This window comes from Dromiciops gliroides, chromosome 1 (genome assembly GCF_019393635.1).
Source record: "Dromiciops gliroides isolate mDroGli1 chromosome 1, mDroGli1.pri, whole genome shotgun sequence".
Lineage (NCBI taxonomy): Eukaryota > Metazoa > Chordata > Mammalia > Microbiotheria > Microbiotheriidae > Dromiciops > Dromiciops gliroides.
Genome location: NC_057861.1, coordinates 57,779,309 through 57,803,959, shown reverse-complemented (window position 1 = coordinate 57,803,959; position 24,651 = coordinate 57,779,309). Strand labels below are relative to the sequence as shown.

General features: G+C 47.5%; 1 protein-coding gene across 1 annotated transcript; it reads right to left on the bottom strand.

The window, feature by feature from the left end:
* Nucleotides 1-2,820: 2,820 nt before the first annotated feature.
* Nucleotides 2,821-24,371, bottom strand: USHBP1 (USH1 protein network component harmonin binding protein 1). Its single transcript, XM_043976007.1, is given in 21 exon segments — nt 2,821-4,146; nt 4,695-4,817; nt 4,946-5,034; nt 6,785-6,994; nt 7,788-7,816; nt 7,819-8,036; nt 8,367-8,546; nt 9,091-9,231; nt 9,376-9,464; nt 10,123-10,245; nt 10,770-10,796; nt 10,798-10,833; nt 10,835-10,882; nt 10,885-11,007; nt 11,114-11,253; nt 11,556-11,568; nt 11,570-11,655; nt 11,658-11,674; nt 20,241-20,407; nt 20,764-20,835; nt 24,238-24,371. Coding segments are annotated over 20 exon segments (2,094 nt in total). The 5' UTR covers nt 20,818-20,835; nt 24,238-24,371; the 3' UTR covers nt 2,821-3,965.
* Nucleotides 24,372-24,651: the final 280 nt, after the last annotated feature.

The window sequence follows — 24,651 nt, the reverse complement described above, 5'->3', positions numbered from 1 at the left end:
CCTGCCATGTTTTCCCTTTTTTCCAAATGGTTCCCGTGGCTTTATTTCAATTCAAATTTCCACCTTTTGAAGGAGTCCTTTCATAGTCTCCCCTCATTATTGCCCCCTCTACTGCCAGTGCTGCCCTCTGAAATGCCCTTCCACTTCCATGTCTCTTATATGTAAATCGTTGTTTGTCTAGGAGCAGCTAGGTGGCACAGTGGATAGAGTACTGGCCCTGAAGTCGGGAGGACCTGAGTTCAAATCTCACCTCAGACACTTACTAGCTGTGTGATCCTGGGTAAGTCACTTATCCCAATTGCTTTAAAACATCCAGGGTCATCTCCAATTGTCCTTATGTATATCGTGCAAGTAGACCCAGATGGTTCTGGAGGAGAGAGTGAGGTTGGTGCCCTTGCACAGCCCTCCCTGCTTTAAATCCAATTCACTGCAAGTCATGACATCAGCCTTTGAGAATGAAGGACAAACAAGTTGTCTACTCTCTCCCCCATTAGAATGTGAGCCTCTTGAGGGTAGAGGCTACATTGTTTTCTTTTCTTTTGTCTTTTTTTTTTTTGTGGAGCAATGAGGGTTAAGTGACTTGCCCAGGGTCACACAGCTAGTAAGTGTCAAATGTCTGAGGTCTGATTTGAACTCAGGACCCCCTGAATCCAGGTACAGTGCTTTATCCACTGCGCCACCTAGCTGCCTCTGAGACTACATTTTTGCCTTTCTTTGTATTGCCAGACCAGTGCCTGCAACAAAGTAAGTGCTAGATTAATGCTTGTCCACTGATTGATTTCTCAACATTTCTTGAATCTGTCCCTTTATTTCTATTCACACTAAAACCTAGTTAGGCCCTCATCCTCTCTCACTTGGATAATTACAACAGCCTGTCAATTGGTCTCCCGTCATTCAGTCTCTCCCCTCTCTAATCCATCCTCCAAACAATTGCCAAATTGGTATTTCTGTAGGTCTGACTGTGTCACTTCCTCACACAAGATGTTTCTAGTGCTCTCCATTGCCTTTAGGATAAAATACGAACTCCTCTGTTCATCATTTTATTGTTTGTTTTTTTTGGTTTTTTGCAGGGCAATGGGGGTTAAGTGACTTGCCCAGGGTCACACAGCTAGTAAGTGTCAAGTGTCTGAGGCCGGATTTGAACTCAGGTCTTCCTGAATCCAGGGCCGGTGCTTTATCCACTGCACCACCTAGCTGCCCCCTGTTTGTCATTTTAAAAAGCCCTTCACATACCTCTCCAGGCTGACTATATGGTAGGACCTTTTCATAAACTCTACACTGCAGCCAAACTAACTTACCTTTTGCTTCCTGAACACGATATTCCCCCCCCCCAATTTCCTACCCCTATGCCTTTGCACAGAAACCTAGACGTAAACTTTTGCTGGTGATGTGAGTCATCTGGACTGTAGGGTTGCTTGATTCTCTGGCATCCTTGAGCCATTTCCACTTGAAGAGGGAGTGAGACATCATAGTTGTATTAATCTGGAGGATTGATTGGGTCTTTGGTGAAGGCACAGGGCCCATCAGAGAGGGAAGGGGGAATTGATCTGACCATTTATGGGCTTTACATGCCAGTCAGGTTAAATAAAACCTAGCTCAAAACCAACATTTCATTAGTTTGAATGGGAGCAAAGGATCCTTTGAACAAAACACACCAAATTCTGATGTTCCCTGGGGGAAAACCTTGGTGCTGGCAAATAGAATTATTGGTAAGCTTCCAATATTGAACCTGTGTTTGGGGATGGAGCTTGGATATGGGCCCTCAGCTTCTGCTCTGCCCCCCAAGTCTGCTCCTCTTTCCAGCTTCATTGTTTCTGTCTGTGGCACCACCCCTCACCTCTTCCCCCGTGTTTCTAACCCTTCTTTAACTCTTCCTAAGCTCTCACGGCCAATTAGTCACTGGAGTATGGGGTTTTCCTCTCCCCCATCATCTCTCTCAGATCTGTCTCTTATCCTCACTGCTACCACCCTCATAATTACATGCCCAGAGGGGCAGCTAGGTGGCATAGTGGATAGAGCACTGGCCCTGGATTCAGGAGGACCTGAGTTCAAATCTGACCTCAGACATTTAACACTTACTGTGTGACCCTGGGCAAGTCACTTAACCCCAATTGCCTCACATATACACACACAAAAGTATTTAATTATTACGTGCCCAGACTATTGCAATATCTTTTTTTTTTTTTTTTGGTGAGGCAGTTAGGGTTAAGTGACTTACCCAGAGTCACATAGCTAGTAAGTGTCAAGTGTCTAAGGTCGGATTTGAACTCTGGTCCTCCTGATTCCAGGGCTGGTGCTCTATCCACTGTAGCATCTTTAGAATGCCTTCTCTGATCTTCCAAACTATAAGAATTTCCCCTTTGGACCTTACTCTAATGCACTCATTTAAGGTTGTATGTGTTTATCTTTCTCCCCCATGACAGAAACTTCTTTATCTGCATTTTGTTTCTCCCTCAGTGCCCAGCACAGTGCTGGGCACACTCTAGGCACTTCATGTTTGTGGGTGAGATGCCAGATGTCCAACAGGAGCCTGATGCCTGCCTGAAATGACCTTGCGATCCAGTACAGCATCCTGCTTTTAAAAGCCTCTTAGGGGGCAGCTAGGTGGTGCAGTGTATAGGGCACCGGCCCTGGAGTCAGGAGGACCTGAGTTCAAATCCGGCCTCAGACACTTAACACTTACTAGCTGTGTGACCTTGGGCAAGTTACTTAACTCCAATCGCCTCACACACACACAAAAAAAGCCTTAGTCCCCTCTGTCCCTAAACTGAGACTGTGATGGTAGAGAGATGATTTATTCAGAGAAACTAGATAACAAAGCTTCATTAGAGCAGTCTTACCCCTCAGGGATTCTGGTGCAGCTGACTCTGGAGAGGTACCCCATAGCTTAGCCAGACAGAGCCTGAGAGGGAAAGGGTGGAGAGGGGAAAGCTGGGGCGGGGAACCTCAAAGAAAGAGTAGGAACAACATCATCTCTAAAGAGGGGCCAAGCAATAGAAGGGGAAGACTTGGTAGGGGGGTCAGCTCTGGAAGCAGAATCCAGCCTTTTGTAGAGAAAATGCCTGGGGAGACCTGGGTTCTTGGCTTCTTTTGGTGGTTGAGAGGAGCAGTGGAGAAGCCCTATGCTTTTTCCTGCTCTAAAGGAAAGTGGGTTCTGCCAACCCTGGAAAAGGGACCCAACAAGCCTTGATACTTTTTTCATTTTTCCTTGGCCTTTTAAGATGTTTTCTCCTCTCTGGGTCTGCTCAGTAAGCCCTGGACCCTCCTCCTCATCCATCTGCTCCTCAGGCCTGAGCGGTGGCCTCATTTGCGGGAGCACCAGCTGGTGGGCAGGGAGGGGGCAGAACGGAGCCTGAGCAAACCCTACTCCAAAACAGTGACAGTACCAGGTGACTGGGAAATCGAGGCCAACCTCTCTCTAGGTGGACATTGGTGTGTGCCAGTTCAATACCAGATTCTGACAGAGAGGACCCAGGCTCATGTCCACAGAGGGTCTAGGCTAGAGTCCAGAGAAGGGGAGCCTGAGGAGGGAGGAAAGAGTCTGAAAGGAGGCCAGATGGGCAGGCATGGACTTGTTAGAGAGATGGAGGGGCCAGGGCCTGATTGGCCCTGCCACTCTGCAGCTCCACAGATGATCCCAGACCCAGCCAGGAGTGACAGCAGACACAGGGAGTGCCACCTGTAGATGGACCCTAGTCCAAAGAGGCAGGGCCTTGGTTTTCTCATCTGTAAGAAAAAAGCTCCCAGGTCTCTTCTAGCTCAGTCATATGCTCTTATCAGAAGGGAGCCCAGCCTGTCTATGCCCCCCAGCCCCTCCTCCCCAGAGGGGTAGCAGGGTTTGGTGGAGAAAGTCCTGGCTAGAATTGCTTTTTTGGGGGGCACAGAGTAGGTGGGGTGGACACAACAAGGGATGCTGGTGATTAGACAGAGGGTTGAGCGTGGGCTAGGGAGAAAGAGGCTGGCGTCTAGAGAGAAGTCTCTCCCCAGGGCATGAGGATTTCAGAGTCCCCCAGAGCCTGGGCGGCTTGGGCCAAGGACTCCAGCTCCTCCTCCTGATGGGCCGCCATCTGCGCTATCTGCTGGTCCAGGGTCTGCTGCTGCTGCTGCTGCTTCTGTTGGACCCCCCGGAAGGCTAGCACCAGGGCACTGTGGGCAGGGAGGCCAGAAGCACTGGAGGTGTGCTCCTAGGGCCCATTTGGTATGCATAGGGGATGGAAGGCTTAGATCTATCCTTCTGTGTTCTCTGAACCCTCCCAGCTCTGACTTTTTGGGTTGTAAGGTTATAACCCTCCTAGGTGTGATGTTCTGGGGCCCAAGGGCCCTCCCAGTTCTGATGTTCTACAATCTTTTAAACTAATCAGAAGTTCCAGGGGCGGGGGGGGGGGGGCAGCTAGGTGGTGGCAGTGGATAAAGCGCCGGCCCTGGATTCAGAAGGACCTGAGTTCAAAATCCGACCTCAGACATTTGACACTTACTAGCTGTGTGGACCCTGGGCAAGTCACTTAACCCCAACTGCCTCACTAAAAAAAAAAATAATAATAATAATAATAATTTAAAAAAAAAAAAAGAAGTTCCACCAGAGGGCAGGGCCATGGTCTCCTGACCTTGCTTGTGCAGCACTTAATTCGATTGGGAAAGGAGACAAGGTTGGAAGGGGAGGGGTTTGGGGAGGACCAGTTGTTGGCTATACTGACCTATGGACCTTGTAGAAGTCATTGGTAAGCTCCAAGCACTGGGCTCGCTGGGCCCGCTCATCCTGGGCCATCTGTTCCAGTGAAGCCTGTAGCTTCCTCAGTTGTTCTTGTAGCTCCTGGGCCCTGGTACCCCAGAGGTGGGGTGGAGGGAGATGGACATATGGGGGCTGCCTCCCTGCCCCCTGAAGGCAGATGGCTGGTGGGGCAGGATAACCTCAGGGCATTCTCACCCTTCGGAGGGAGATACCCACCGAGTCAGGGAATTGGTGAGCTCCTGCAGCATGTTCTCTGAGTCCCGGGGGCCCCCTGGCCAGGCGGTCTGGTCCCCATCTCCAGGAGCCTGGAGAAATGATACCAAGAAGTCACTTTCCTTGTGACAACTCCAGGAAGTACAGTAAACAACTATTATCCTTATTTTAGAGATGAAACAATTGTCCTGATTGGGAAAGTGACTTGCCCAAAGTCACACAGGGAGTCAGTGACAGCCATCTAGTCAGTCAGTCATTCAATAAACATTCTAAGTGCCAACTACATACCAGGCACTATGTTGAGTCCTGGGAATACAAAGAAAATTTAAAACAATAACAAAAACAATAACAACAACAATCCCTGATCTCAAGGAGCTCAAAAGTCTGGAGTGTGGAGATGGAGGGTCTCGTGCTGGGAACAACAGGGTCAGTGGTACTGGATCTGAGAGTACATGGACAGTCAGGTTAAGGGTAAAAAGGTAGGTGGCGCCAGGTTATAAAGAGCTTTGAGTATCAAATGTTCAGTCATTTTAATTGCACCCAACTCTTTGTTGGGGATTTGGGGTTTTCTTGGCAAAGATACTGGAGTGGCTTGCCATTTGTTTGTTTGTTTGTTTGTTTGCAGGGCAATGAGGGTTAAGTGACTTGCCCAGGGTCACACAGCTAGTAAGTGTCAAGTGTCTGAGGCTGGATTTGAACTCAGGTCCTCCTGAATCCAGGGCCAGTGCTTTATCCACTGCACCACCTAGCTGCCCCCCCCAAGTAGAAGACTTTTTATATGATCTCGTGGTTGTGGTTGTTCATCCTTTGTTCTCGAAGAGGACCATGACATCAGGGTGATATCATGACTTGCAGCAAATTGGATTTAAGTGAGGCAGGGCTGTGCAAGGTCACCAACCTCACTCTCTCCTCCAGAGCCATCTGGGTCCAGTAGCAAGATATATATCAGGGGGGCAGCTAGGTGGCGCAGTGGATAGAGCACTGGCCCTGGAGTCAGGAGTACCTGAATTCAAATCCGGCCTCAGACACTTAACACTTACTAGCTGTGTGACCCTGGGCAAGTCACTTAATCCCAATTGCCTCACTAAAAAAAAAAAACAAAAACCAAAGATATATATCAGGAAGACTGGAGATGGCCCTGGATGTTTAAGACAATTGGGGTTAAGTGACTTGCCCGGGGTCACACAGACACAGTGTCTGTGAAATTTTATTTCAGGTCCTCCTGGGCCGGTGTTCTATTCATTGTGCCACCTAGCTGCCCTCAGAGGTTATGGTATCAAGGGAGAAGAGGGCCCAGGATAGAGCCTTGGGGGATACTGACAATTTGTAAGCCATTTTTGAATGAAGATTGAGCAAAGGAGACTGAGGATTGGTCAGAGAAGTAGGAGGAGATCTAGAGAAGCACCACGTCCTGAAAACCTAGCAAGAATAGTGTGTCAGGGGCAGCTAGGTGGCTCAGTGGATAGAGCGCTGGCCCTGGATTCAGGAGGACCTGAGTTCAAATCCGGCCTCAGACACTTAACACTTACTAGCTGTGTGACCCTGGGCAAGTCACTTAACCCCAATAGCCCAGCAAAAAAAAAAGAGTATGTCAAGGAGAAGAGGGTGATCAGCACTGTCAGAGGCTACAGAGAGGTCAAGAAGGATGGAGACGGAGACAAGGCCATTAGGTTTGGCAGTTAAGAGATCCCCGGTGATTTGGGGGAGAGTTGATGAGGCTGGAAGCTAGAAGTGGCTCCAGTCACCAGCCTCACAGCTTGGGACTCTGTACCATTGCCTCAAAGTCACAGGCACCTCCATGGAGCCCAAGGCTCCGCTCAGCCCTCCCCCAAAGGCACTCACCCATGCTCCACAGCTGCTGTCGCTGTCGCTGTCACTGCTCCCCGAGCTGAGGATCTCGTGGGCTCTGCCCTGGCCCAGCTGCCACTGAAGCTGCTCCAGGAGCAGAAGGTAGAGGGTGCCCTGTGCCCGGTGGGCTGCATCTCTCAGCTCCAGTGCCCGCTTCTCCTTCTTCACCAGCTGCAGCTTCAGTGTCAGGTCCAGCAGGGCCTCCTGTGGGTAGGGACACGGGCAGAGCTGAGATGCTCCTCAATGTGTGTCCCATGCTCTTCTCCAGGGCTAGGAACTAAGCCCTCCCTGGGGGAAACTGAGTCCTTGAGAGGGCCCTTTGGGCACAAATTGGTGTTCAGGCATAACTAGGGCATTCACCTGAGTTCTCACCCATCCTTTGGATGGCAGTGAGCAGATGCCTGATGATAAGAGGGGATAGATGACCTGTATTCCAATCCCATAACTGGCCTATGTTCTAAGGCTCCCATGGTCCAGACATTCTGTGTTTAAAGAGTCCTCCCAGCTCCCATGGTCTGGATTCTAATTGCCGCCCCCCCCCCCCGCTCTGATATTATATTCCAAGGGCCCTCCAGGCTCTACCATTCCGTGTTCTACTGCCCTTTTCATTTCTTTTTTGCTTTTTTTTGGTTTTGTTTTGCGGGGCAATGAGGGTTAAGTGACTTGCCCAGGGTCACACAGCTAGTGAGTATCAAGTGTCTGAGGTCAGATTTGAACTCAGGTCCTCCTGAATCCAGGGCCAGTGCTTTATCTACTATGCCACCAGCTGCCCCCATTTCTAACATACTACATTCTAAGGCCCTTCCCAGCTCTGGCCTTCGGTGTTCTAAGTTCCCCCTGGCCCCCACCTTTATGATCACCTCCCTTCTGAGATGGCTTCCCAGGATGCTATTCCGGTGTTCTGAAGTCATTCCTGCTTCCAAGAGAGTTGGAGGGGAAGGGGGGGGGAAGGAGAGGGCAGTGAGTCAGCTAGCAGAGGAGTACTGGGGGTACTCACCCTCATGGTGGCCAGCTCTTGCTGAATCGGGTCTTTTCCAGCCTTGGCAGCTCCAGGTCAGGCTGAGCCCCCAGCATCGCCTGGAGCATGGCTTCCTCCCGGGGCACACTGGGTCCGTGGTCTGGTCTGGGCTTTGACTCAGGGGGCACCTTCACCAGGGCTTGGTGTGCCCGGAGCCTCCCAATATAACCCTGTAGGAGTGCTGCCACTTCCAGTTCTGTGGGGGCATCTACGCTGCTGCCCTCGGGGCTGTAAGAGACAGAGGCTGGTGGGGCAGCTAGGTGGTGCAGTGGATAAAGCACCGGCCCTGGACTCAGGAGGACCCGAGTTCAAATCCGGCATCAGACACTTGACACATACTAGCTGTGTGACCCTGGGCAAGTCACTTAACCCCAACTGCCTCAGCAAAAAAAAAAAAAAGAGAGAGAGAGAGATGAGAGACACAGAGGCTGTGCCACCCCAGAGGGTGTCATCTTGCCATGCCAGCCTAAATACCCCTGTAGTCTCTCTTCCCCTGTTCTTCTCTTCCCCTTTCACCTCCCGGGGCTAGCAGGCACAATTCCCCCTGGGTCCCTGTACCTTGAATAGACATGAGCCAGGACACCAGCCTCTGCGGGGTCTTCCTCAGACAAAAGCCGTTGTGCCGCTGCCATGGCTGACTCTGTCCTGCCTTCTCTGGCCTGTGGGCCTGGTACAGCCCTTTTGTCCACTGTCCGGAGGGCCAAGAGCACCCCATAGGCCTCCACGCACTGCTCACTGCTAGACACAGGTCTGCTCAGAACTTTCCTGGTACCACCCCATTCAGCCCCCTGGGAGTGCGTGGGCTACTCCTAGACCTCTGCCCCCTTCCTGGACACCATCCCTCATTAACCGCCCTTGGACTCTCTCAGCATCATTACTGATGGGAAAATGACTGACGTCCTCCTTTTGCAGCTGGTCTTGTTCTTTAGCCCCTTAGCCTAGGGCCGTGTTGTTTTCTCCCAGCCATGGGCCATGTCTCTTGTTGCTGCCGTCTCTGAACGTGCCGGTTATTATCCTTCCTTCCCAGTAATTTCAGTACCTGGCTCACAGGCCTTTCAACATCTTGGATTTCAGTCCCCTAACTTCCTCAACTTCCATGACCTCTGGCTTCAGTCTACCTTAACAAGTCCCCTCCAAGAAAGGGCATACCTTAGATACCCCATCTAGATGCCTCCCCACAAACATTTCAGACATTTACCCTGGGTGCCAAGTAGGGTTCCTCATTGAGTCTCTGTGCCAAGGGTCCCCTTAGGGCATTGCTGGCTTTACCCTGTTGGCTCACCTGTATTGCAGGGCTAGGCACAGGGCAGTAGTCTCGGCCTCCCTCTGACCCAGCTGCATGCTCAGCCCCTCTGAGTGGCCCTTGCAGGATTTCAGGGCCCCCAATAGCATCTGGTTGAAGCATTTTAGCCTCTGAACGGTCCTGGGTTGGGAAGGGGAAGAGGAGAGAAAGGATAAAAGTTAGGGGTGGAATGGATGTGATAACCTGGCCCAGTACTCCTAGACAGACTGTGCAGAGACTGACCTCAGCTGCTACCTCCATAGCCCAGGGGGTCACAGATTTTACCTCCGGAGTTGTTCCATTTGAGCCTCCAGGTCCTGTAGCTCTGGTGTCAGGGGTGCTGGGATAACAGGGCTGGAAATACTCTGGAGTCGCTGTAGCAAGGGGTGGTAGGTCATAAGAGAAGACATGAATTTGTGTGCCTACCCCCATGGGGATTCTGAAACCCCAAGGGCCTGGATTCCAGTCCTGACCATAAGGGGCAGTCTGATTTACCCAGGGGGCTTCAGATTAGGGGCAGGCAGACAGAAGCCCTCTCCTGTCATAATAAAAGAGACAGGAAGGGGGCAGGCATTTTTAACCTGGTATTCATGGGCTTCCAAGGAAATCCATGGACTTGATAGGAAATAAATAAATAAATGAACAAACAAATGTGTGTATATATATACATGTGTGTATACACACAACATGCATAATTTTTCTAAACCTTTAGTTTCCTTTGCAATCCTATCTAGTTTATTTTACCCATTTAAATACATTATTATCCCACAAGTGAACTCTTTCCAGGCCTTCCATTTTGGGAAGGAGTCCAAGCTTGCCCACCTTCATTCCCTGCTCCTGGCTCCGCTTGTGGCTTTTCAGACTTCTACACCATGCCCTCCCCGATGGGTACCTTCCCCTCTTCCCCCTTTCCCTTTTCAGCTTCCTTTGGTATGTTACATACATCATGGGATGGTTGTGGAAGAGGGGCCCAATAAATCTCTTGAGTACCATACAAATGTCTGCAAGGATGCTGATTATCATGGTACCCACCTGGGCCCCCCAGAGCTCCCCCTCTGGCCCTGGACTGCTGGATCTGCTCATAGAGCTGTCCTGGCTAAGGGGGAGTGCTGGAGACAAGTCCAGCTTCAGTAGAGATTCATGCAGCTCCCAGACCTGGAGGGGGAAGGAAGCACAGGCCAGTGATGAGTGCTAGAAGGCTCAACCATCAGCCCATCCCCCAGCTGGGTCAGTCTCCTGTCCCAGCCTGGCTTCTACCAAGTCCTTGTTTCCCCAAGCACTGTCCTCTTCTCCTTTCTTATCTCACCTTCCCCCACAAAATGCCTCCCAGCTTAAGACCCCGCCCTCTGAGCTGCCCATTAAGAAGCCACCCCATCACTTGAGGACTATGTGATCTTGATTGGAGGGTAGGTGGCTCTATCTCACTTCTTCTTTTTTTTTTTTTTTTTTGCAGGGCAATGAGGGTTAAGTGACTTGCCCAGGGTCACACAGCTAGTTAAGTGTCAAGTGTCTGAGGCTGGATTTGAACTTGGGTCCTCCTGAATCCAAGGCTAGTGCTTTATCCACTGCGTCACCTAGCTGCCCCCTATCTCACTTCTTATAAAAAGGTACTGGACCATTCTCTCTCAGAATGAAGACTCCTTGAGGGCAGGTCCTGGTCTTCCTCCCAAAAAACCTACCTGTCTCTGTAACTTCTCCTTCTCATGCCTGAAAGGCCTGGAGGGAGGCCTGCTCCTGGGCTAAACTCCTCTTCCTTGCTCTTCAGGGAAGCCCGAAGGCTGGCATTCTGCTCAGGGTCAGGCTCAGAGCCTCCTGCTTGTAGCGGACTCTCTCCTCCTCAGGCATCCCCTCCTCTTGTCCTACAGGGCCCCAGCCCCTGACCAACTCCTCCAGTCTTTGCAGAGGCCATGGTCTGTCCTGAGAGCCCCATCCATAGAGGATCAGACTCTGGACACAGAACCCATGCCCTTCAACCTCAGGCTTCCTGCAGGAAGTCTGCCCTGATTGATTGGGAGATGCTCACCTCCTCAGTCTTGCCTTGCTCCTCTGGGCCGAGAGGAGTTGAGACTGGGTGGCTGGAGGCCTGTTGGTGATAAGTGGCTGCCGCCTTCTCCAAGGACTCAACCGCTTGCTGCAGGGCCAGGTACAGGTCGGGGCCTTGACCTGGGAGTTGGAACCAAGGAGTCCTGAACGCTAGGGCTTGGCTGGAAGGGGGAGGGGGTGCGGGGGGAATACACGTGTCATACTAGGAGATTTGAGGGAGAGAGATGGAAAACTCAGATTGGGGTGGGGGTAGGAACCTCTAGGGAGAGGCACAAAGTGGAGAGTTGCCTCAAGTGAATTCCATGAGTGATACTGATGGAGGTTGGGGGGTAGGGGATATTAAATGATAGTTTAAGGCAAACAGGGAACTTAACAACCCTTTGAGGCAGTGACTGGCCCTCCAGAGCACCTAGGGAGCTCACCTTCCTGGGCATCCCTCCCCTGAGGGCTGGTGGAACAGAGAAGGGAGTGAGGCGGGCATCCTGGGAGGCTTTCCAGAAGTCAGATGGCTGCTGGGCTCTGGGCTTCTATCTGCCCATCCCTAAAGAAACCAAGGCCCAGGAAAATGGACCATCAGATTACAGGCTCCCCCCACTCAACTCCCTATTCTCTCTCACATTCATCCCTACCATCTACAGGGGGCATTTTCTCCTGATGGTACTGGGAGAGAAGGAAGCAAGACACACCCAGTCTTGGGGTGTTTTGTTCCAAGGGTCAAAGCACCTGTAAGAAGGGGAAGGAGACCCTAGGGGAAAATAAAGAAGAATGGAGGGGGCAGCTAGTTGGTACAGTGGATAAAACACTGGCCCTGGATTCAGGAGGACCTGAGTTCAAAATCTGGGCCTCAGACACTTGACACTTACTAGCTGTGTGATCCTGGGCAAGTCACTTAACCCCAATTGCCTCACCAAAAAAAAACAAAAACAAAATGTGGCCTCAGACACTTGATACCTACTAGCTTTGTGACTCTGGGCAAGTCACTTAACCCCAATTGCATATATATATATATATATATATATATAAAATTTTTTTTAAGAGGAATGGAGAGGGAGGTAGCCAGAAGGAAAATATAAGGAGTGTAAATATGTATGTATGCATCCACATGCATCTCTGGGTACCTGCATGCACATACCTGTATGAGGCATGGGCACACGTGTAGAAAGGGAATGATTTTGTTGCCATGGGGAAGCAGGGCAAAGTTCGCTAGCCAAGCAGTTCTCCACCCAACCCAGATCCTGTGACTTCCATGGAACTCCAGAGGCATTATGGGAGCTTCCCCTATCTCCTTTGAAATTTAGCTATGTAGCCTCTGGGGTGATTTTGCAGAGATAACTTCTGGAATTTGTATATACCTTCATAGTTTGCAAAGATCTTTAGACAATTCTCTGATCACAATTCTGATAAGAATTAGGAAGGGGGAATTAGACTAGGAAGCCAGAGAAGAGATAAAATGGTTTTTTAAAAAAATGTCTGGGGGGGAATGGGCAGCTAGATGGCACAGTGGATAAAGCACCGGCCCTGGATTCAGGAGTACCTGAGTTCAAATCCGGCCTCAGACACTTAACACTTGCTAGCTGTGTGACCCTGGGCAAGTCACTTAACCCCAATTGCCTCACAAAAAAACCAAAACCCAAAATAAAATGGGCTAGTTTCAGTGCATGGGGGAAGGGCAAGAGGGAAAGAGAATTTGGAACTTACTTTAAAAAAATTAATATTAAAATAAAATGTAATCAGGAAATATTTAACAAAATAAAAACATAATTGATTTTAAAAGTCTAAGAACTCTTGTACAAAATGACAAATATGTATAACCCATATCTGATTGCTTGCCACCTCAGGGAGGGGGTCGGAGAGGGAGAAAAGAGGGATAAAAAATTGGAACAAAACGATAAATAAAAAGTTTATTATTTTTTTAAAAAGCCCAAGAGTAACTGTGTAACTGGATGGGGTCTACAATACAGAAAGAACTAACGATTTGCCCCAGGGCTGAAGTCGTAGAGGAAGAAGCCTCACTGCAGTTGGAGACCAGCAGATGGCAGCAGAGAGCAGCATGGACAGAGATGCCCAGCAGAGAGTGTGGTAGCAGAAAGAGCCAAAGCCGTACTGGACCCCAGCTCAGCTCACCTGATGACCTCGCCAGAGGACATAGGGGCTCTGCAAAAGGGGAGTATGAGTTCTTCCTACCGTGCACGTGTCCCAGTGCTTGGCACAAGCTTAAGAAACATTGATGGGGCCAAATGCTCCCTGTGTCTGCCCCACCCGGGACGTATCTACCTCCTTCCCCACCTGCAGTATGGTAGCCCGAGAGGACAATCTACGTCTCTGTGGGTGGGGATCATTTGGTCACTTATTTTGTTTTGCATTTTACCTTTAATCTTTAATATTAATCTTTAATAAATCTAATATTTAATTTGATATTTAAATGTCTTTGAACTAGTGAGTCCTTTGGTGAAAATATTGGCGGGGAGTGGGGGGGGGGGAGACGGACACTCCTAGCTATAGCTTGAAGTAAATGCAGGCCCCAAAAATTGCTTCAAACAGCCTACAGCTAACTAGTACAAATCCCTCTATTGGAGTCCTTGCTATCATAGAAGCAGCAACTTAAGTTAGGAAGACCTGGTTCTAAATCCTAACTCTGATGACAGAGTAAGTCAAGTACCTTTCTGAGCCTCAGTTTACTGATCTGCAAAATGGGAGTCCTGACAAATAAATTTTAAAACATATAAACATATAATTGTATATATAACAGATATACAATTTTTAAAAATTATGTTAAATGCTTTGCAACCTTTTAAACCCTATATAATGTCATTTATATAGGCAGTAACATTGCAAAGTAGATTCAATTCAATTCAATTGAATAAACATTTACTAAGTGCTTACTTACTATATGCCAGGCCCTATGATAAGCCTGCCTCATACTGACTGTGACCCTGGGAAAGTCATTTTGACTTCTCAGTGCTCTAGACTGGTGGTGTCAAACTGAGAGGGCCAGATAATTAACTTAGAAAACACCATTTTAAACCATTACCTATGTTCTATTGTGCTTTTATTGACTTTGTTAAATAGTTCCCAGGTTACATATTAATCTGGTTCAGACTCCACTTGAGAGTGTTGTAGGATGCCCTGGGGCTATGGGGTTCCCATGCTCTTGCCCTAGTAGACAGCCCATTAAGACTTCAGACTTCGTTTCAGAGAAGCACCAGAGTTGCTTTGGTAGAGAGGGAGGCTCCTCTTTTGGGAATTCTCTTTGCCAATGAAATCATGGGTCCAGGCTTCAGCCCCCCTCCCCCAACATTCATCTTCCTTCAGGGCTTTTCCAGGGCTTTGCTAACTTCACCTTTCAATCTCTCCCCACTGGCTCCTTTCTATCTTACTGCCAAAACCAACTAAGGCCCTAGGATGGCCACATTCAATCTCTACTGCTATGGGTTCCCACCAGCTGTCAGCCCCATAGGTCAAGACCTAGAAGGCTCATCTCTACTTTCAGAATCCTCTTCTTCGAGGCTCGTTCAGAGGCTGCTTCTCTGGCATCCCACCCTGGGACGCAGCTGTCCTGATTGGTGGGTGAATGAGCAAATCAAAGCATCCCTCTCTCTCTAGCGGGCCTCAGCCACCATGCTTCATTCACGATCCTGGCCACCAGGAAATTGAGTCCTACCCTACTGGAGCATCATGCTGCCTGTCCCTGTATGGGACCACCCAACCCCTCAGTCACCCAGCTTCTTATCTTGTTACAGTCAAATCAGTGCCACGATTGGGATTGGAAAGTATGTGACAATCTACTGTTCGTGATCTTGGGTAACCACTTAGGCCAAAACTCCCTTTCCTACATGTCTCCCCTTATTCAAATAAATACACCATTAGGAAGGGTAGTAGTAGTACTGGGCCTGCAGCCAGGAGAACCTGAGTTCACATTAGCTGTGGGATCCTGGATAGTCACTTAACCCTCTGACTGCCTCAGTTTCTTCAACTGCAAAAGGGAGATAATGATAGACCTACTTCCGAGGGTTATCATTATGAGGATAAAATGAGATAACATTCATAAAGTGCTTAGCACACAGTAGAGTCAGGAGCACACGGTAAGCCTTAATAAATGCTTGTTTCTTTCCCTTTCTTTTTTCAGGGGCAGCTCAAGCACTGTCTTCCATATGAAGTCTTTCCTGATCCACTCCCATGCCCAAATCCCATGTATTCATTTTTATTTTTCTCTATTTATTCTGTATAAACTAACATGTTTATTTGCTGTTTCCCTCATCAGAATATAAACTTGAGACTAAAGATGGTTTTATTCTTTTGTATTTGTATCCCTAAGATGTTTGGTTAGTGCTTGGCACGTAGTAGCATAATTGTAGGACCTTAATAAATGCTTATTGGTTATTGGTTTATTATCACTTCTTTATCCCAGATAATGATAAGTAGGGCAGCTAGATGGTGCCATAATGGATAGAGCACTGGGCCTGGAGTCAAGAAGGCTCATCTTCCTGAGTTCAAATCCGGCCTCAGACACTTACTAGCTGTGTGACCCTGGGCAAGTCACTTCACCCTGTTTGCCTCAGTTTCCTCATCTGTAAAATGGGCTGAAGGGGGCAGCTAGGTGGCATGGTGGATAAAGCACTGGCCCTGGATTCAGGGCTGAGTTCAAATCCGGCCTCGGACACTTGACACTTACTAGCTGTGTGACTCTGGGCAAGTCACTTAACCTCATTGCCCCGCCAAACATTATAAATAATAGAAAAATTTAAAAAAACAACAACATTTAAAATGGGCCTGGAGAGGAAATGGCAAACACACTTCCAGTATCTTGGTCAGAAAACCCCAAATGGAGTCATGAAGAGTGGGACACGTTGTTGAATGACTCAACAACAGATATCCTGGATACTCTCTTCTCTTTGGTTTCACAGACACACTGGCCTGGCTCCCCTCTTTTATCAGTTCGTTCATTGTCTCCTTTGCTGTGTCTTATCCTCTTTTGACTCCTTAATGTGAGTGCTCCCTAAGGTTCTGGCCTCAGCCCTCTCCTCTCGAGGCAGCATTGTGTGCTTGCTGGCCTTGAAACTGGGGGGCCTGCTTGTGAATCCTAGCCCTGCCATTTACTCATCATCACTGATGTAAACCTCAGTTTCCTCATCTGTAAAATCAGTGACTAGATGACTTTTTTTTGTGTGTGTGAGGCAATTGGGGTTAAGTGACTTGCCCAGGGTCACACAGCTAGTAAGTGTTAAGTGTCTGAGGCCATATTTGAACCAGGTCCTCCGGACTCCAGGGCCGGTGCTCTATCCACTGCGCCATCTAGCTGCCCCGACTAGATGACTTCTAAGCTCCCATTCAGTTCCAAATCTATGCTGCTATTGTTCTTTCTCTCTACGTCTTCCTTTGTAACCTCAATCACTCCCAGGTGGCTAACTCTCCTCCATGCAGATGATACCCAAAATCTGTAACCAGGGGCAGCTGGGTGGTACCATGGTGCATAGACTGCTGGATCTTGGAGTCAGGAAGACTGAGTTCAAATCTAGCCACAGACACTTAATAGCTGTGTGACCCTAGACAAGTCACTTAATCTCTTTTTGCCTCAGTATCCCTCAACTATGAAGTAGGGAATAGTACCTACCTCCAAAGGTTTTTAAGAGGGATCAATTGAGATAATATTGGGGGATTTTTAAGTGCTTAGCACAGTGCCTGGCCTATAGTAGGCACTATAGAAATGCTTACTCTTTTCCCTTTCCCTCCCTCTATTTTCAGTCTTGATTTATCCTTTGATTTCCAGACATGAATCACTAGCTAGAAATCCCATCAGCGCCTCAAACTCAACATGTCCAAGATCAGCTTCATTATCTTTCTCTCCAAACCCCCTTCCTTCTGACTTAATTGTTCCCCTCTGACCATTCACTTAGTTCCCCCACCTTTTTTTTTTTTAATTTTTTAAAAATTTTTTTTGGTGAGGCAATTGGGGTTAAGTGACTTGCCCAGAGTCACACAGCTAGTAAGTGTCTGAGACCAGATTTGAACTCAGGTACTCCTGACTTCCAGGGCTGGTGCTCTATCCACTGCGCCATATAGCTGCCCCCCTTTTTTTTTTTTTGGTGGGGCAATGGGGGTTAAGTGACTTGCCCAGGATCACACAGCTAGTAAGTGTCAAGTGTCCAAGGCCGGATTTGAACTCAGCTCCTCCTGAATCCAGGGCCAGTGCTTTATCCACTGCGCCATCTAGCTGCCCCCCATCTTTTTTTTTGAGGGGGGACAATGAGGGTTAAGTGACTTGTCCAGGTCACACGGCTAGTAGGTGTCCAAGTGTCCTGAGGCTAGATTTGAACTCAGGTCTTCCTGAATCCAAAGCCGATGCTTTTATCCACTGCACCACCTAGCTGCCCCCAGTTCCCTCATCTTTAGAATCTTTGAGCTACTCTTTACTCTTCCTTTTCATTCCCAATTAATTAATAATTCCAGTAATTACTAATCATGACGAACAATTACAATTAATGATGATAATAAATTACAATACAATAATCAGTTATAATTATAGCTGTTGCATCCATCCCTGTCTGTTTCTATGGCCACCACCATACTATAGGTTCTCATTGACATTCAGCTATAATTACTGTAATAGCTTCATTACAGGTTTCCTCAAACCCATTCCTTCATACAACTACCTAGCATAGTCTTCCTTGTACATAGATCTGCTTGTGTCCTTCCACTTCTCAAAAATCTTCACTGGCTCCCTATTACTTCCCCAAGTAGATCAATTTCCAAGCAATTTATTAAGTGCGCACTATGTGCTAGTTGCTGTGCTGGGGCCTGAGTATAAAAAGACAAAACTAAAAAAAGCCCTTGATCACAAGGAGATCACAATCTATCAGAAGAGACTCTGTGTGTGTGTGTGTGTGTGTATAAAGTATACTTTTTTTTTTTTTGAGTGGGGAGAGCACTAGCAGCCAAGGGGTAAGAGACTGCTAAGTGGTACAGTGGATAAATTCCATGACTAGGAAATAAACAGACCTAAATTCAAATCCAGCTTCCATCATTTACTAAGTGTATGACCCTGGGCAAGTCATTTAACCTGTCTGCCTCAATTTCTTTGTCTGTTAAATGGGGACAAAGATAGCACCTACCTCTCAGAGTTGTTATAAGGATGGAACAAAATGATATTTGTAAAGTGCTTTGGAAGCCTTAATGTTCTATATAAATTCTAGTTATTATTATCAGGAAAGGCCCCACATAGAGATGATATATGAGCTGAATTGCAAAGGCAACAAGGGATTCTCAGAGGAATTCAGGTAAAGTTCAAGCTGTTCTGCCTGGCAATCCAAGTCCTTCAGAACCTGGCACTACCCTATTTTCCCCATCTTATCTTATTTTTCCCCTTGAAGCATTTTATGCTCTAGTTAAACTGGACAATTCCCCACCCCCTGGACATGTATTCTGTTTCCATACTTCAATGCTTTTGTTCACTCTTCCCTTATCTCCACTCCTTTCTGTCTCTCTCTTCACCAGATGAATTCTAGCTGGGTTTTAAAATTTTTTTTAGTGAGGCAATTGGGGTTAAGTGACTTGCCCAGGGTCACACAGCTAGTAAGTGTTAAGTGTCCAAGGTCGGATTTGAACTCAGGTACTCCTGACTCCAGGGCTGGTGCTCTATCCACTGCACCACCTAGCTGCCCCTCTAGCTGGGTTTTTAAAAACAGAATTCAGATGCTACCACCTCTAGGAAATTCCCTTCCCTTGTGCTCAGCCCCCTCCTTTACTCTCACCCCCCAGCCCCTAAGCCCCATAGTTGGTAAGAGCTTTCTCTAACAGGCCTTCATAGCACTTAAAAAAAAATTACTCTCCAATGATCTTATATGGGACAGACAGAGACAGAGAATTTGTTTCACTGGTATTCTGTTAATATAGGTCAGCATCCTTTCTCTTTCTCTGCCATTTAGTCTTAGTCACCTGAAACATTGAGAGGGTAAGTGACTTGCTTAAAGTCATTCAGCTAACAACATGTGTGAGAAGTTGGATCTCCTGGCTCCTGAGGCTGAGCCTTTCTCCTCCACACCAGGATGCTTCTTGTGTATCTTTCTCTATCTCCCTAGAGAGATATATTTAAATATAGGTAGCTAGCTAGCTAGAGATGTATATTTTATAAGATTCTATAAATATGTATACACATATTCTAAGATTCTATATTAATCCTATTTTAGTCTATAGGCTATTATTATCTCTATATTTCTATATTGTATATATTCTAAGATTCCATATTTCATTTATTTATTCATCTATTTATTCATTCATTCATCTATCTATTCATTAATTTATTTATTAATCCATTCATCCATTTATTCATTCATTCATTTAGTTATCTATTCATTCATTCATTTATCCATCCATCTATCCATCCATCCATCCACCCATTTATTTATCTATTTGGTGAGGCAATTGGAGTTAAGTGACTTGCCCAGGGTCACTCAGCTAGTAAGTATCAAGTGTCTGAGGTTGGATTTGAACTCAGGTCCTCCTGACTCCAGGGCTGCTAAGATTCTATATTAATCCCATATTACTCTATATTCTATTATTCTATAAATTTCTATATTCTAAGAGTCTTTAGATGTATTTATATACCTATATTACTATATTATATCTATTCTAAATTTCTATAAATATATACACATAGTCCATGTTTCTATAAATGTATTTATATACCTATATTATTATATCTATTACATCTATTCTTTTTTTTTTTAAGTGAGGGAATTGCAGTTAAGTGACTTGCCCAGGGTCACAAAGCTAGTAAGTGTTAAGTGTCTGAGGCTGGATTTGAACTCCTGACTCCAGGGCCAGTGCTTTATCCACTGCACCACCTAGCTGCCCCCTCCATTCTTCTTAGGAGGGCCCTTAGAACATGGGAGGGCCCCTAGAACACAGGCTATCAGAGCTGGAGGGCCCTTAGAACATGAAATGGTAGAACTGGAAAGGAACCTTGGAACAGAGTACACAAAGTTGGAGCTGGGCATAACCCCCTTCCTCCCCGTAAAGCTGGAGCTCAGAGTAGGAAGATGACGGGGGTGTGAGTAGCTGGGTGCCTCAGAATACCTTGCTGCCTCTTTCGGCCCCAGCCCCAGCCCTACCCGTGGGTGTCCAGCCGTAGACAGTCGCCTTGGTTGCTCGGCTCCACGGTGCTGACCAGGTGCTCTGCCAGTGACTCTTCCTGGGGCCTGGAGGCCTGCTCGGGCCCAACGCTGCTTCCTGCTGCTTCAGCCTCTTCACTGCTCTCCACCACGGGGTCCAGCTCTACCTGCAAACACCCTTAGCCTTGGGCATGGGGTTCCGAGCCCCAAGTGGACTCTGACATCCTGTGTCAGTATTGCAGGTCATGGAGAGGACACTCTGGGGATACCCCCATTGGACAGAACCTAACACTGAATTTTCTGGGAAGATGAGGATTTCAGATGGGCAAACAGGCCCCAAGGCGAAGGCTTTGGCGGTCAGGTAGGGAGGGGACTCCAGAGTTAGGCCAGCCCTGGGGACTCTCCATGTTTCCCAACCCCACCCTGCCTGATGGGGGGGGGGGAACCTCATTTGGCCTCTCTTCCTGTTTTCAGGAAGAACAAAGGGAAGGCATTTGCCTGTCCAGGGATCACTGTCACTCACTGGGGGTGGTGCCCTCCCCCGCCGGCTGCGGGGTCTAGTGGCTCGGCTGCTCATCTGTGGTTTGGGCCTTGCCTGTGGGGGACAGAGAGGAGGTGGGCCTAGCTGATAACCTTCTCCCCCAGCTTACTTCTGCCTAGCCACTCATTCCAAAGGCTTTGGCGCTGTCACCTTTCACCTTAGTTCTTGGTGTCCCATCCCCACCCAAATAAGATCATCTTCCTGATTTCCTTGTCTCTGTCACTAGCATTACCATACTCTGTCTCCCTCTGCTGAACTCTCAAAGGCCCCTCATTGTCATCTTTCTTCCTTACTCAGATACACCCATTAGGTAAAGTCTTTGAACTGAGTCTTCCAACCAGATAATTGTGACAGAGTGCACCACCGGAGCCCTCCTTCCCTTCCTTACCTGGTCCAGCTACTTACTTTACCAGACCTGTCAGCCCAGGTCCAGCTTAGGCCATGGAATGTCAGTCACTGGCTCAGCCAGAGACAGAGAAGAAACCCTTGGAAGAGGCAGAGTTCTCCTTAGTAGGAGGTTTACATGTGATACTTTTATGGATGATACTCTAACCCAAGGGTTCTCAACACTTTCTGTGTCCTGGACCCTTTTGGAAGTCAGTCTGCTGAAGCCTATGCAGTCCTTCGCAGAATAAGGATTTTCAATGCATAAAATAAAAACACAGAGGATTACAAAGGAAACCAATTATATTAAAATGCAGTTGTCAAAAAAATGCTCTCTATATACATACACACATATGCACATATTAAATACACATAAATAAATGACACATATGTATAGATAAATATATATGTATCCAGTATATATATATATATACATACATATGTATATATGTGTGTGTATTAAAAGTATATATGAGGGGGCAGCTAGATGGTGTAGTGGATAAAGTATCGGCCCTGGATTCAGGAGGACCTGAGGTCAAATCCAGCCTTGGACACTTGACACTTATTAGCTGTGTGACCCTGGGCAAGTCACTTAACCCTCAATGCCCAGCCAAAAAAAAAATAATAAAATAATAAAAAATAAAAGTATATATGAAATGCATAGACTCTCAGGAATATATTTGCAGATCTCTAGGGGGGTCCACAAGCCCTAGTTTAATGATCCCTACTCTAACAACACCCCTTTCACTCACCCCAACCTCTGAGCGCTACCTGCCCCATGCTGCCCTAAGCCTCACCGACCTGGAGTTCTGATTTCCTGCCTCTGACTTCTGATGAGGGTGCATCCCTCATCACTGCCTGCTTCCCTGGTCCCAGAATTCAGCAGATGGCTTTTTTCTTCCCAAAGTTCCCATATGCTAATCAGTCTCCTATACTAGTTTCCCTGCCTGCTTCTAGCCTCCCCCTCCACTCTCTGCACAGTGCTTGATATGCAGTGAATGTATGAATGCATAATACAGGCTTTTCATTTCATTTCATTCTTCTAATATCAGCCATCCTCTTCCAGAAAACCTTTCCTAGTTAGACCATTTGCTAGTACTCTCTATCCTTCGAATGATTTTTCATTAAATGTGTCTATGCGCATACTGAATCCCACAAAAAAGCAAACTCTTTGAGTGCAGAATGGTCCCTTTCTGTCTTTGTATCCCCAATACCTAGTTCACTGTACCTCATAGATAGCTTCTAAATGTTTATTGAATTTAATTGTTGAATCTTCCTAAAACTCAGCTTTAGTCACGCCACCCTTCCTCTCACTTTTATGTGGCTCCCTATTGCCCATGGGAGAGAACTCCTTAGTCAAGAATTCCAAGTTCTCTCCCTGTCTCCTCCTCTATCAGACACTTAGCAGCTTTCCTTTCATTTTTCAGCAACTTTCATCATACATTTACTGGGTGCTATGTGAAATATAGGGCTAAAACTCACTGTCTAGCTGGGAAAATAGCTTTGTTCTTCCATACCCAGAACTACAACACAAGGTCGCAAGAGAGGTAGATGAGAGCTGAAAGTATAGAGAGGTCACTTCTGGTAGAGATGGGATGGGGAGGATCAGGGAAGATTTCTTGGAGAAGATCACATTGGAAATAAGGCAGGAAGGAAGGGCAGGATATTGGCAGGAAGGGATGGTAGAGGAGACATGTTCTTCTCCATGACTCTCTGAACATCTCATGGGAGTCTCATCTCCCCCGCCTGACCACAAGCTCTCCAAGGAGAGCGTCTGCTTCTTTCTTTTCTCTTGTCTTTCCCCATACCTCACAGGTCACCTGGCCTGGGCTGGGCATACACGGGGCACCAATAAATGTTAGGTTGTTGGTAGCTAAGATGGTCCATTGGGGAGACCTTCATCCTGAGGTAGGAACAGCTAAAGTTGGCCCCTGATTCCCTCTGCCACCCGAGGCAAGTCACTTTCCCCATTTGAGCCTCAGTTTTCTTATGTGTAAAATAGTGTGGACTACAGGATCTCTTTGCAAGGTCCCTTCCAATGCAGTAGCCTAGAGATTAACGGTTCATGGAAATACCATCAATATCACCTGGCCCAGTGGTTCTTGATCTGTGGGCTGAAGACTCCCACCAGTTCAAAGGCATCAGAAAAGCTCCATCTCATGGAATGACTTAGTGTAACACAGGAGCACACACTTTATCTTCTGTAGGCTAAGCAAATACCTTTGCCCATACATATACATATCGCTATTTTAAAGACATACATTATGATGAACAAAGCATACGTTGGGATTAGCAAAATATAAATTCATCTTGAATATATGTATTTTCTCCACAAATAACACCACCACTTCCAGGTAGGGGTCCTTATACTTGAGAAGGGTGGGAACCACTGACCTAGACCCAAGTCCTTCTTCTTTTTTTTTTTTTTAGTGAGGCAATTGGGGTTAAGTGACTTGCCTAGGGTCACACAGCTAGTAAGTGTTAAGTGTCTGAGACCGGATTTGAACTCAGGTACTCCTGACTCCAGGGCTGGTACTCTATCTACTGTGCCACCTAGCCCCCCAAGTCCTTCTTTTAATAGATAAAGAAACTGAGGATCAGGGTAGGGAAGTGATTTGCCCAAGATTAATTGGGTAGTAAGTATGAAAGCTTTGAAAACATTCCCTTGGTGGAAGTTCTAGGACTGAGCCCAGAGGAGGAGTGGGAGAGATTGCAAATCCAAACCCAGCCAGCGAGAGCCCCAGCATGCATCTGGTTGGTAGATACTTATCCTTCTGGGAAGGATGAGCTGGGCTTTCAGAGCTGCCATTCTACCCAGCCTCATCACCCTGGGAGCTCCCAGAGCTGCAGGGGATGTAAATACTGGATCCTCACTTACAGATTACCATCCGGTCTGCATTTACCAGACTCACACCAAGGGCCCAACACAGTCTCCCATCATCCCTGTTCCTTTCTCTTTACCAGGCCACAAGGGGGTCTAGATGCCCAAAACTATGAGTAAAGGAGGTCATGACCCCAGCTGCTGGGCACTAAGGCCGAGCTCCCCAGGACCCTCCCAGGTTTAATGGGTACCTTTGGCTCACAGTGGGGTCATCAGGTGAAGGAAGGCTTCAAGGGCCAGGACTCTCCTAAGGGCTCCCTGTTACTGGCAGAGTGAAAGCCCAGGTCACCAAACAGACTAGTAGGACCATCACTGTCAATAGTTGGTCAGACCAGTGCCGGAAAGACCTGGGGCTGGACTCAAGGAAGTAGGATACCACCTCCCCCATGTCACGTGGGTCCCTATTGTGAAGCTTCCTCCCCAAGGGCATCTGTTGCCTACACACCCTAGGACCAAACGCAAGGAAGGAAATGAGGGAGGAGAATTGAGGGTGGGGGGGATGTAGGAGGATGAGAAATAGGGAGAAAGCTAAGAGAGTAAGAACTAAAGAGTTAGATAAGGTAGAACAAGGGGAGAGATGAGGATGAAGAAGTGAGGACCAGAAA